A 14,102-nucleotide genomic window follows, 5' to 3' on the forward strand; every position below is an offset into this window, starting at 1 on the left:
ACCGAAATGAGAAGGCAACACAGCCCACACCTCGCAGTCTCTTCCACAGTCTCAAGAGGACCTCCTGCCCATAATTTTCAGCTTAGAACTGTTAAAATGAAATTCTACCATACTAAGAAGAATGGGGATGGGGGCTACATTGGGCCCAAATTGATCAATGCATAGCGCTGTCACGAGATCAAGTGGTCACAGTATGACATTATCACAAAGAGCCCTGTCCCATTCAGTCACCTAATCAGAGCCAGTCAAGCGCTCCCACTGGGCACACCCCACACCGAGGCAGCCACGCACTCCCACGAGCAGCTGACAGCCACACGGTCCCAAAGTCCCACACAGGGTCCCAAAGTCCCACACAGGGTCCCAAGTTCCAGGAAATCGGAAGAACCACTTCCACTAGGACCCGAGTCAGCTCAGCTCAGCTCAGCACACAGGGAAAAGAAAGAGAAAAAAGATGACCACGACAGCGGAAGGGGACCCCGAAGCCGAGCTTCCAAGGCCGGCCTGAGGTCGGGGTGGAAGCCATTCAGGCCCAGCCAAGAAGACAGAGGTTCAGCCGCAGGGAGAGAGACAGGCGCCCCAGCATCTAACGGGCTGCCCCAGAGGCTCCTGGGAGTGCGAACCCCCAGGATGCGTGCGCAGGCGCAGACGGCTGAGCCGCGGCAGGGAGGTGAGGCTGCTGGCTCCTGGGGTGTCTGAAGAAGCTGAGGACCGCAGTGGATGCTCCAGATCCCGAGAGCGACAGAGAGAGCGAATCCAGATGGGGAGGCCGGGGAGGAGACTGGGAGGCCGAGCCGGGCCTGGTAATTTGGGGGGGTAAGGAAGCGGGACCCGGACACTCTGAGCCACAGCACAGGGCCTCGGGCGTGGTCCGTGGGCGTGACCCCGAGGATGACTGTTGGTGACCCGAGGGCGCAGGGGTACTTTGCGTGTTTAAGTGCAAGGAAGCTCAGTGGCTGGGAGCAGGACCCTGGGCAGTACGATCGTTGCCTGTGAGGATGTAGGGCGCATGTTGGGGTTTGTCTCCTTTTTTTTTTGGTGGGGAAACCAGTGTGGTCTCCTTGGATGTGTAAAACATGGATGATGGAGACTTGCTTAGGGTTACTGCGCCACGCCTCTATTTTTAGATTAGGTGTAACTCGTACTTGAGACAGGATCATTGAAAGTGATCTGTGAACGTGATTGTGAGTGACTTTGCCTGGAATTGTACCACGTTCTGTGGTCACCAATGACATGCGAAGCTGTAGTTTGGTGGGTTTCTGAAGGATGTTTGAAAGGCCATCACTAAGCGCATGTGTGTGTTCTTCTGTTGTTTCTCGTGGTTTTATGTCTGTAGTACCCTTGATATTTCAATGATTGAGGGATGCTGTATGACCACATGTGTAATTTTTTTTTTAAAGACAGAGATTCCTTATGTATTCCAGCTGTTGGGCTTCCAGGTGATGTGTGCACCACCAAGCTTGGAAGTTACCTACTATTCAGTTTTCAGATTAGTAGCCAGCAAGCCTGCCTCACGAATTTCTAAGTAGGAGCTTAGCAAATATGATGGCATTCTTGTTGGAAAAGAATAGGTAAGATTTTCATAATCCACAGTGGCGAAGCCCAGCGTGATGTTAAAATGAACGGTGTTGCTTGGGAGCCTGCAGGAGGGGTAGCACTATCTGCTCATAGCTACCATTTTCCGCACATTTGTGTAAGTGGATTCTTCTGCTCCTGAAAACTCTGAAAATAGTTAGCACACTTTTACTTCTAAGACCAGCCTTGTCCTGGTAATGAAAGTACCTCTGCCAACCAGAATTCCACCGGAGCAGTCTGCACTCCAGACTTAGCCAAATGGGAGCCTGCAAAATGGCGAGTGGCCAGTTTCTTTTCTGTGTCCATATCTATACTACTAAAACGTGTTGAGCAGTATTTACTTCTAGAATTAAGTATTAGTAATAAGTATTGTTTATTTAACAATATATGCTTATATAACTATGCTTTTTAAAGATTTGTTTTCATGTACATGAGTGTTTTGCCTGCATGAATGTACTGCACCGTGTGTGCCTGATGCCCATGGTGGTTTTAAGAGGTTATCCCCACTGGAGCTAGAGTTACCAGTGTCTTTGAGCTACCATGTGGGTGGCTGGGAACTGAGCCTGAGGCCTCTGCGAGAGCAGCAAGTGCTCTTAACCACTGAGCCATTCTCCAGCCGCTAACTATGCTTCTGAAATATTACGATACAAGGAAATCAATAAGGAGATAAAATGGGAATAGAAAATCCAGATATTTTCTGCCTGTGGGGAAATGTAATATGTGACCATGTTGGGGATATTATTTTCGGGTGGGTGACTTGTTTACGCCGCATTTGTTTAACTGTGAAGCTGTGCTGCTGTGCCTGTCTAAAACACCTGATGGTCCTAACAAAGAGATGAACGAACGGTCAATAGCGAGGCAGCAGCAAGGACAGGCGGGGCTGGAGGCAGAGAGGATAAACAAACATGGAGAATCAGGAACAAAAGAGAACGAGGAGAAGAGGATGTCGGGCCAGCCACGGAGTAAGGGTGGAAATAAGATTCACAAAAGTAAGAGAAAGGTAAAAGCAGAAGCAGAAGGTAGACAGGTTAATTAGTTAAGAAAAGCTGGCAAGAAACAAGGCAGGCTGGATGTGAGGGTGATCTGGCTGCGACATCTGTCACCCCATTGATCGCCAGGGTTGATTCAGCTGATCTGACTGGCTAGGCGGGTGTCCCCTTCCTCCATCGCCACCCCATGTGTGTCCCTCCTGGAGTTGCACACTCGGCAGAAGAGGAGGACCAGTCTTTGGTCAAAGGTACATGAATAGCTGTCTCCCCTGCTAGAACCTCCAAACACGCTTCAAAGAAACAAGCCAAGCTAAGGCCGGGCATTCATGACTAAGAATAAGCCTCCATGTAAGATTTATTTGGGAACTGGGTGGTGAGCCCCCCAAAAATCAGAAGAGTAACATGACCCGATATTTTGAAACATGTAAAGAAGTTTGATATGTGATGAAGGTGGCATTTACTTGCCTGGCAGTGATGGTGCAGACCTTTAATCCCAGCACTTGGGAGACAGAGGCAGGCCTGGCCCACAGAGTGAGTTCCAGGACAGCCAAGGCTACACAGAGTAACCCTGTTTTGAAAATTTTTTAAAAAATGGCATTTACTATTAGTTGAGGAGACATCAGTTACACAATATGAAACACAGCTAAACAGTTTACAGGAGATTTTCACAATGAAAGCCAAAGACCCGAAACTAATAAAAGTTATTTGACTCTCAAAACGATTTGCATCTTAAGCAGAAAATAGAATATGAGAATATAGTTCAGTGATAGAACACGAGGGGAAAAAAATCAGAAGATGGAGCCAACCAATTAGGAAATACCTGTGGCGGAGGTATAACAAACCAGACATCATTACAAGACGGGGACAATGGTAAACATAGTGAAGGAAGCTGATCACAGGAAGAAATAGATCCCTTTAGACAGAAGTACAGATCTGATAAAGACTCGGGGCTTCTCACCTGCATCCATCGGGGCTGGGTGACTGAGGTGACTGTGCAGGTCGTGAAGAAGCTGTGGCTTGGGCCAAGCACAGTACTTAGAGTCTTGCTTGTGCTATCAAGGGCTGTGTCCCTAGTCAGCCCCAGACCTGGTCAGTTAACCTGTGTGCCCTGGGAAATGGAGGAGTGCAGAACAGACCGTTGCATTTGCAAGCTGCAGCAGCTTCCACGGAATCCTTCCTTGCTCAGCAAGAGACAAGGTTTCTGGTTTGGGAGAGAATGCAGGACTTGTTTACTCCTACACAGACCTTTGTCCCGGGTTTTGGAAGTGCACTCAGAGAAGGCATGTGCAGAAACACTGGAAATGTATGCGGATCTAATCGAGTTATTCCGGGAGATCTAATTGGAGCGTGCTTTTTTTCCTGGCTCCTCACGTACCTCCATCTTTGCCTTCATAGGACTCTTTCCTTTTCCAAAAGAGGAGCCCAGAAGACGAGGCTCATCTCTCACGAATCTCAAAGCCATGTCTAAGGTGAGATATTTCCTTTCTTTTGTTTCAGGAAATAGGAACATTTGCTTAGCAATGTCATTTCTGCTGCCTGGATGTTAGGATTTGCTGCCATGAGAAACATTTTCAGTTAGGGCTAGGGTCTCTAGTTAAGGTCTGGGCTGGAGAGACATGTGACACTGTCTGTAGTGCTGAAGGGGGGAGGGGGTGCCTTCTCAAATAGTCTCCTTTCGATGGCTCACCTGCCTCCCTGATTCCAAGGCTGGTACCAAATTCCAGTCAGATGAACTTGAGCCTTCCCTAGGTGTACCTTCTGTTTATGGCCACTGCTCACAGACTGGCTCGTTATATAGCTCGTTGACCCTTTGTCCATCCCCTTGCAGCTGTCCTGCTGTAACGAAAATGTCCTGATTTTGAGAGAAATAAATTATTGTACTTGAATGAACCCATTTTATCTCGACACTGACTGGAGATCTAAGTTGTGAGTGCCCAAGAAGCAGACATGGGTGGGGGTAAAATTGTTAGATCACATGGTTAGTTTATGGGAAGATGTCCTGTATGGGAGGGTTTCCGGGTAGACATTAGAGTATGAAGTGGTACAGAAAACGGAGGTTACAAAGTTGGCCAAGGTGATGCACGCGATCCCCGCACGAGGGAGACGGATAAGAGGATCCTGATTCGTGGCGGGGAATGTTTTTAAGCTTTTAGTTCTGACTGTCCTGGAACTCACTCTGTAGACCAGGCTGCCTTGAACTCACAGAGATCCACCTGCCTCTGTCTCTGCCTCTGTGCTGGGATTAAAGGCATGCGCCACCATCACTCAGCTTAGATTTCTAAAGGAATGTTTGTGTGTGTGCCGTGTGTGTGCCTGGTGCCCTTGGAGGTCAGAAGAAGGTGTCTATCCTTTGGAACTGGAGTTAAAAACAGGTATTAGACTCCATGCGGATGCTGGAAACTGAACCCAGGTCCTCTGTAAGAGCAATAAATGTTCTTAAATACTGAGCCATCTCCCTAGTTCCTCCTCCCTAATTTTCTGATTCTTGTCTGTCCAAAATGTCTACCAACTATGACCTGCCAGGGGAAACCTGTTCAGTATTAGACACTTTTGGGTTTTTGTTTGTTTGAAACAGGGTCTTGGAGCCTGACCTGGTACTCACCCTGTAGCCCAGGTTGGCCTCAGTCTCACAGAGATCCACCTTTCGAGCGCTGGGATTAAAAGTGTGCGCCACCACCACCCACCAGTAGTCAGTGGATTTATTAGTGTCTTTTATCTGTCTCCTAAAATTTTGCATTCGCTTGCAGGAGAAGAAAACGTATTGCTAGTCATTCTTGAAGTTGTTTGTCCTTGAATCAAAGGCAGTACCTCGTCCTTGTCCTGTTTTCTGTCTTCTTTCAGAATACTCCTCCTCTCCCAACCTTTAAAGTGTTGGTTTGCCCCAAGTTTTAATTGGTTCACTTTTTTGCATCCTCTTTTTCTGTATGCACAGTCAGAATCGCTTTGGATTCACAGATTCTGTGACTATCAGACCCCTCTGTCCACGCTAGACGTCTGTCTGGACAGAACATCGGAACCATGTGTTCAACATGCAGGGACTGGGAGTGCAGCCCAGTCGGCAGTGTTTGCGCAGCGCATGCGTGGAGCTCCGGGCTCAGTCCCCTGCACCACAGCCCCTGGGCATGGCGCTCCGGGCTCAGCCCACAGCACCTGGGCATGGCGCTCCGGGCTCAGTCCCCAGCACCTGGGCATGGCGCTCCGGGCTCAGTCCCCTGCACCACAGCCCCTGGGCATGGCGCTCTGGGCTCAGTCCACAGCACCTGGGCATGGAGCTCCGGGCTCAGTCCCCAGCACCACAGCACCTGGGCATGGAGCTGCGAGCTCAGTCCACATCACCACAGCACCTCGGCATGGTTCCAGGCTCAGTCCACAGCACCTGGTCATGGCTCCGGGCTCAGTCCACAGCCCTACAGCACCTGGGCATGGAGCTCTGGGCTCAGTCCCCAGCACCACAGCACCTGGGCATGGTGGCACAGGTCTACAATCTTAACGTTCTAAAGGTGGAGAGAGGAGGATCCGTAGTTCATCCTCAGCTACATGACAGGTCTGAGGCTCACCTGGAATACGTGAGACCCTGTCTCAGAAACAAACGACCCCATAGCAGTCAGCACCTATCCATTCCATGCTCGTCAGAACCTTTATGACCTGTGGTCCAGCTTGTTATTTCCTATTTCCTGCTTTGCTTTGCTTTCTTGTTTGTTTGTTTTGAGACGGAGTTTCATTGTATAGTTCTAGTGATCTGGAACTCGCTGCATAGCCGAGGCTGGCCTTGAACTTGCAGCATCCTGCATCTGCTTCCTGAGTGCCGGGACTGTAGACATGCACCATTACACTCAGCTCTTATCCCACCTTCCCACCCCAGCTCTCACACACTTACTACCTATGCAGAGATCCCGAGGGCTGTGCCTGTCCTCTTCCTTCTACAGACGCTATAACCACTTCTCTCTGACCCCGCCATGTGGAAACCAGTGGTCCCTCATCAGCTCCCTGATCTCTGCATGTAATCTCCAGCAGTGGTTACCTAATCGTCTTCCCCACCTAGCGCATGCTCAGCCTTCTCCAGACTTGAGGAATACTAACTCCAGCATGGTGGCACACACCTCCAGGCAGCTCCAGGGAAGCTGAGGCGGGAGATCCTGAGTCAGACTCTGGTTTGTTTCTTTCTTTGTTTTTAAGGAATGTTACCATATAACGTGTATTATGTTTCTTCATGTTCAGTTTATATTTGTGTGTGTGTGTGTGTGTGTGTGTGTACATTAATGTGGGTACTCGTTAAAGCCAGAAGAGGCCAGCAAATCCCCTTGGGCTGGGATTAGAGGTAGTTGTGAGTCTCCAGAAGAGGGTGCTGGGACCCAAACTCGTCTTCTGGAAGAGAGCTCTCTCCAGTCCACTTTGTGGTCAGGCCTGTGTGCATTCCAGTAGACTATACAAGATCATGTATTGGAAAGGAAAAAATTACTAACAGCGTACATTCAAGAGTGGTCGTGATTAACTGTGTTAACTGCCACTCATGCCTGCTGATGGTTTATCAATAACAATGAACGTCTTGGAAATGTGATCAAGTCCATTTTTTACTATTAAGATTTTTTTGTTAGTTTTTTGAGACAGGGTCTTTCTTGTAGCATTGGCTGTCCTGGAACTTGCTCTGTAGACCAGGCTGGCTTTTAACTCACAGGTGCCTCTGCCATCCAAGTGCTGGGCTTAAATGTGTCACAGTGCCCTGTTGAGTCCATTTTTAAAATTTGGTTATTTTAATTTGTGTGCGTGCGTGTGTGAGTCACGCGTGTGCACTGTGTGTGCTCTGGGAGGGCAGGGGAAGGTACTGGAGTGTCTGGAACTGCATTTAACCGTAGCTGGGAACTTCCTAATGTGGGTGCTGGGAACAGAACCCAGGTCCTCTGAAAGAGCAGCGAGTACTCTTGACCACTGAGCCGTCTCATTTTTAAGGTCAGTGCTTTCAAGGAAAGTGGTCCAGTATTACTCCGTGACACACTCATGGCCTGCCTTCCTGTAGCCTTTGCTTTTTTCATCTCCAAAACTCTTTCCTAAGATGCTGTCTCTTTTGCTGTTTTTTAACTGACTAAAAGATCTTCTTTTTCCTGTGAATTTTTATTTATTTAAATTTTGGGTATTTTTTTTTTTGAGACAGTCTGACTGTGTAAATTTGGCTGGCTTGTCTTGTAGCTCACTCTGTAGGCCAGGATGATTTTGAACTCACAGAGATCTACCTGCCTCTGCCTTCCAAGTGCTGAGATTAGAGGCGTCCTATAAGTTTTTAAAACCTACTGCCTTTTATTCCTATAATATAGACTTAATCTAAGTACAGAATTATATGTGCTCAATGAAGCTTCAAACTGCAACATGACATTCTTTGCTCTGTGACGCATTTCCTGTGTGCATTTCCCCTCCTCGTGTGTTTGACGCCTGTTGGGTAGATGTTTCTCATATGCTTCTCTCTGTAACTTCTCATGAGCAGAATCAGGGTCTTATCTGTCGGTCCACCAGTAAACTAGCTGTATTTGGGACAAAACTGGGTAGTCTAAGATTATTTGTATTTTTAACATGAGATAAAAGTCAAAATTACTGGGGGCTGAAGAGATGGCCTGCTCTTCCAAAGGTCCTGAGTTCAATTCCCAGCAACCACATGGTGGCTCACAACCATCTGTAATGATGTCTGGTGCCCTCTTCTGGCCTGCAGGCATACATACAGACAGAATATTGTGTACATAATAAATGAATAAATATTAAAAAAAGAAACTTCCACATGTAAAAAAAAGTCAATATTACTGGATGTATTTTTAGAAAGTGTGTGTGTTTTTGTGTGTGTAGATGTGTGTCTGTGTGTGTGTGTGTGTGAGAGTGTGTGTGTGTGTGTGTTGTGTGTGTGTGTCTGAGAGAGAAAGGGGGGGCAGAGAGGCACAAACAGCACAATTAAGGGGCTGGAGAGGTAGTCCAGGGATTAAGAGTACTGGTTGCTGATGTCAGGTTGGTGGCACACACCTTTAATCCCAGTACTTAGAGGCAGAGAGGCAGGGCCAGCCTGGTCTACACAGTGAATTCCAAGACAGTCAGAACTACATAGAGAGATTAGTCTCAAACCTCCTTCCTTCAAGAAAGATCACTCGCTGCCCTTGTGGAGGGCTTTGTTCAGTTCCAGCACTCATGTAGGGGTTCACAACAGTGTGTAACTCCAGTTCCAGGGGACCTAACATCCTCTTCTGGCCTCCTCAGACACTGCCTCTATGTGGTACACAACTACATCCAGGTAAATGCTTCTACACATAAAATAGACATAAAAAAAAAACCTCAAAATAAACAAATCTTTTTAAAAGATAGAATTTTTAAAAACTAGTTCACCCAGTGGTCATTCCCAGACAAGCCCCCAGCATTTAATTCTACCCCATTTCCAGTAACTTCAGGATGAACTGCTACAGTGTGCCCTTACAGGGATCCGTGTCCTTCAAGGATGTGACTGTGGACTTCACCCAGGAGGAGTGGCAGCACCTGGACCCTGCTCAGAAGGCCCTCTACAGGGATGTGATGTTGGAAAACTACTGCCACTTAGTCTCTGTGGGTAAGTGTCTCTCATGTCCTTTCAGGAATTCCGAAATCAGGCCCTCACGCTTGAACAGCAAGCACATAGCTAACAGACATCTCCTCTGCCCAGAGGACTCTCTTATAGTTAGCAAAATAGACTGTTTTGTTTTAGAGACAGGGTCTCTCGATGCTAGGTAGAACCTCCTGCCTCTGCTGGGATTAAAGGTATGCACCACCATGCCTGGCCGATAGACAGTTTTTAAAGACTTTTATTTAATGTATATGAGTGTTTTGCCTGGATGTGTATGTGTGAACCATGTATGTGCTTGATGCCTGCAGAGGCCAGAAGAGGTGTCAGATCCCCTGGAACTGGAGCTAAGGAAGGTTGTGAGCTGCCACGTGGGTGCTGAGAATACTGGAAGAGCAGCCAGTAATTTTATCTGCTGAGCCATCTCTCCAGTCCCAGAATATATGATTACTAACTGGTAGGACATTAATTTATACCCCATGTACACCCTGAGGTTGTGTTTTTCTCAGTAGTTTAGAGTCCAGCAGTTTAGATCAAGTCTCACTTTTCTTTTTGCCCTCCATCCCTCCTTCCCTTCCTTCCTTTCTTTTTCTTCATCATCAGGATTTCACATAACAAAGCCTGATATGATCCGCAAGTTGGAACAAGGAGAAGAGCTATGGTCAGAGAGAGTTTTTCCAAATCAAAGCTGTCTAGGTAAGTCGTAGATAGAAAACTTGTGTGGGATGGATGAAGACGTAGCTTGGTGCTGGTGCACCTAAGACACGCAAGGAGCTGGGTTTGGTCTCTGATGCTTCGCAGGAAAACAAGGGTCCAGTGGGAGTGGTCGCACAACTGCTAAGCCCAAACAACAGATCCTCTAGGTGATGATCTCAGTGTCTGACGGCTTTGAATGTCGGGAGGATCAACTTCAGAACTGCAGTAAGGTGCAGTTGTCTTTAGCGACTCAAGCGCATGGTTCAGTGGCGTGCACCACATCCACATTGTGTCAGACTCCAGTCATGTCACAAAACTGAAACCCTGCCAGGAGGGGGTGACACTCACCTACCAAGAATGCATTGTTATGTAGGTATGATAGACATAGAATAGAATAGAGGACTGCCACATAGCTCCTCAAATCTGACAGATGTGTAGACCATGTATTCCAAGCCCCAGGCAAGATAGAGTATTTCTATTAACTCAGTCATTCCCATCAAATCTATTATGATGCATTTCCTCCCACTAAGTTTTGAATTTTACTAGAATTAGTTTTATCTATTCTAGATCATTTTCTTTATCCAACTTCATAGTTGAAAGATTCATACATGGTTTTTGATGTTTAAGTCTTTAGTGGTTTTTGTTTGTTTGCCTTACAAAATGAGATAGAAAGCAGCTCACAAAGACCAGTTTCAGACTCTGGCCTACACTCAGACACACACACGCATGTGCTCACTCACACCCACATAAACATGTGCATGCCTATCCCACCTCATAAAATGCACTTTTGAAGTAAAAACATTTTATTTATGTTTTCAAACTAGTGTTTTTATTTCCTTTGGGGTGTGTGTGTGTGCATGCGTGTTCATGCGTGTGAGGATGATGCAAACACTGGCAAGCATAAACACACAGTGACCTCACAGCTTTTGCTCTGAAGATGGTGGCAGGAACCAGTACAGTGCAGTACTGTGCCCATCCTTCCTGGATGGCAGATATCTGCTCTGTTACGTGAAAAGTGTCTGTCAAGTGCTAGGGAGGGAACCCAGGGCACTCATATGCCGGACCAGTGCGGTTCCTTTCACTATGCGATCCTAGGAGCCGGATGAGGCTGTCTTCTCTGGAACCCACCGCTTTGAAAACCGTTTCTGAAGAGCTGTTTGTTCTCAGCACAAGAATTCTGTTGGGGATCCTGAGTTCTTTAAGTGTCCCCCGCAGGCTTAGGGAGCCTGAGTCGCCTGGAGCAGCTGGAGTAGAGAGCAGGTTCTCACATGGATGAATAGCGGTATGAAAAGGCAGAGAAGTGAAGGGGGACATACCAGTGGAGTCGAGGGGATTGAAGACAAGACAGAGGATGGAAAAGGAGGAAGCAGTAGAAAGGAGGGGGTGGGCGAGGTCGTGCAGGGGCTGCTAAGCCTGAGGACCTGAATTCATCTCCCAGGGCTCCATGGTGGAAGGAGAGAACCAGTTCCCACAAATTGTCCTCTGATTTCCATCTGCAAATATGCACTCAGGTGCATGCGCACACAAAAGTAAAGTATAATTCTAAAAGCTAACTTCCAGGTCATCTTTGGCTACATAGCTAGTTTGAGATGCTGGGTAGTGTAATGTCGACTTGACACAAACTCGAGTCACCAGCGAGGAGGGAGCTGCAATCAAGAAAATATCTCCGAAAGATTGGGCTGTACACAAGCCTGTAAGGCTTTTCTTAATTCAGGACTGATGGGAGCGGGCCCAGCCCGTGGTGGATGGTGCCATCCCTGGGCTGGTGGTCCTGGGTTCTGTAAGAAAGCAGGCTGAGCAAGCCAGTAAGCAGCACTCTGCCAAGGCCTCCGCATCAGCTCCTGCCTACAGGTTCCTGCCCTGTGTGAGTTCCTGTCCTGACTTCCTTTGGTGATGAACAGTGTGTGGAAGTGTGAGCCAAGCAAACCCTCTCCAACCCAGGTTGCTTCAGGCATGGTGCTTTGTCAGAGCACTGGTGACCCTAAGACAGGGTTAGAAAGAGCTAAGAAAAAAATGCTTTCAGACCAAAGGATCCAGGGAGTTTACCCCTTCTCGTAACAGAACCTAGAATGAAGACTAGAAATTGCCCACACTTCCTTACTTAGAGGCAGATGCCACCAGGCTCAGCCATGAGACTCTGATTCCATCAGTTTTGTACTGGTGTCCTGATGTGTCTGTCTTCGCTCTTGTAGTGACACGTCCTTAATCTTAGCTTTCCATGTGTGCTTTGTGTGTGTGTGTGAAATCAAAGTCACCCACCTTTGGATACATGTCAAGTTCAAAATCAACATCTACATGAGACGTTGTCTCAAAACCAAAAAGATTTATTATATATATGTATATGTACCACATCTATTATATATATGTATATATACACATGCATTGTATATCCATTGCTTTTATATGTACATATATAGACTTAAAGTATTGCTAATTAATTATATTCTCTTCTAGAAGATGAAGATGTTTTGGTGAAGTTCAAAGACTGCCAAGACAAGCATTCTAAATCCATTGTAATCATCAACCACAGGAAACTCATTAAGGAGAGAAGTAGCATTTATGGGAAAACACTTACACTAGACAGGAACCATATTATTTCCAAAACACTACTTGAATATAACCCCGATGGGAAAGTTTTGAAAAATATTTCAGAATTCATTAATAGAGACATAACCCCTGTAAGACAGAGGTTGGGTGACGGTGGATGGGCGAAATCAATCCCAAACTGCAGGCGTGAGAAAGCTCACCCTGCAGCCACTCTGCACAAACCAGCGGAACGGGCCCTGGGTTCCAAACAGCCGGCTCAGCAGCAGAACACCCAGCTTCCAGAGCAGCCGTTTGGATGTAATGACTATGACAATTCCTTCTTTACGAGAGGAATGCTGTTTCCAAATAACAGAGCTCACAGAGGAGACGGAAGCCTCAACTACAGTAGAGACGAAATGGCTTTCGTAGAAAAGCCAGACCTTGGTGTTCATCCACATAATCTTCTGGAAAAGAAGTCCTCTGCATACAACAAATACGGGAAGTTCTTCTGCAGAAAGTCCGTTTTTCTTATGCACCCCAGATCTCAAATGGAGAAGCCCTTCCAGTGTCCTTACTGTGGGAACAGCTTTCGGAGGAAGTCCTACCTCATCGAGCACCAGCGCATCCACACGGGAGAGAAGCCCTATATTTGCAGCCAGTGTGGGAAAGCCTTCCGCCAGAAGACAGCCCTGACGCTTCATGAAAAAACACATATAGAGGGGAAACCCTATCTTTGTTTGGACTGTGGGAAGTCCTTCCGCCAGAAGGCAACCCTCACCAGACACCACAAAACACACACGGGCGAGAAAGCCTACGAGTGTGCTCAGTGTGGCAGTGCCTTTAGAAAGAAGTCCTACCTCGTCGACCACCAGAGAACTCACACAGGAGAGAAGCCCTACCAGTGCACAGAGTGTGGGAAGGCCTTCGTCCAGAAGACAACCCTCACCGTCCACCAGAGAACGCACACCGGAGAGAAACCGTAAATCTGTACCGACTGCGGCAAGTCCTTCTGCCAGAAGACGACTCTCACCCTCCACCAGAGAATCCACACCGGGGAGAAGCCCTACATCTGCACTGACTGTGGGAAGTCCTTCCGCCAGAAGGCGGTCCTCACTGTGCACTACAGAATACACACAGGAGAGAAGTCCAACGGCTGCTCCCAGTGTGGAAAGGCCTTCAGTCGGAAATCCAACCTCATTCGCCATCAGAAAACCCACACGGGAGAAAAACCCTACGAGTGTAAGGCGTGTGGGAAATTCTTCAGTTGTAAGTCAAACCTCATTGCCCACCAGAAAACTCACAGGGCAGAGAACATTCAGTGAATGCTCTGATTTTATTTTTCTATTTGTTTTTTTAGGTTTTTGAGACAGAGTCTCACGATGTAGCCTTGGCTGGCCCGGAACCTGGTACGTAGACCAGGCTCAGCGAGCCGCCTGCCTCTGCTTCCCGAGTGCTGCGCCACCAAGCCCTGCAGATTTTTCTGGTACAGAGTGCTTTCAAGTTTGATTCCTTACGTTTGCTGCTTGTTAACCTGTCACACATACAAATACCACTGGATAAATGAAATGACCAAAAATGGAAAATAAAGGCCTCGTTTTTGTATTCCTGGGTTCAACAGGCTAAACTGACCTCTGATGAACTGTTATAACCATTCAGATTTGCATATTTCCCATCTCATGAGATACATGCATTTCTTGTAAATCAGTAATAAACCACTGTCCAAATGCAGCTTGTCTGTATGAAGTAAAAATTGT

At 47.2% G+C, this 14,102-nt stretch overlaps 1 protein-coding gene across 1 annotated transcript; it reads left to right on the plus strand.

Annotated features, from left to right (window-relative positions):
• The first annotated feature begins 244 nt into the window (after positions 1-244).
• Znf382 (zinc finger protein 382) lies at positions 245-13,883 on the plus strand. The gene is given in 5 exon segments (XM_050119182.1): positions 245-800; positions 3,957-4,030; positions 9,009-9,135; positions 9,730-9,822; positions 12,277-13,883. Coding segments are annotated over 5 exon segments (1,731 nt in total). The 5' UTR covers positions 245-757; the 3' UTR covers positions 13,671-13,883.
• The last annotated feature ends 219 nt before the right edge of the window (positions 13,884-14,102 follow it).

The sequence above is a fragment of the Alexandromys fortis genome, unplaced genomic scaffold, assembly GCF_014885135.2.
Source record: "Alexandromys fortis isolate MF-2015 unplaced genomic scaffold, M_Fortis_MF-2015_v1.1 scaffold_140, whole genome shotgun sequence".
NCBI lineage: Eukaryota > Metazoa > Chordata > Mammalia > Rodentia > Cricetidae > Alexandromys > Alexandromys fortis.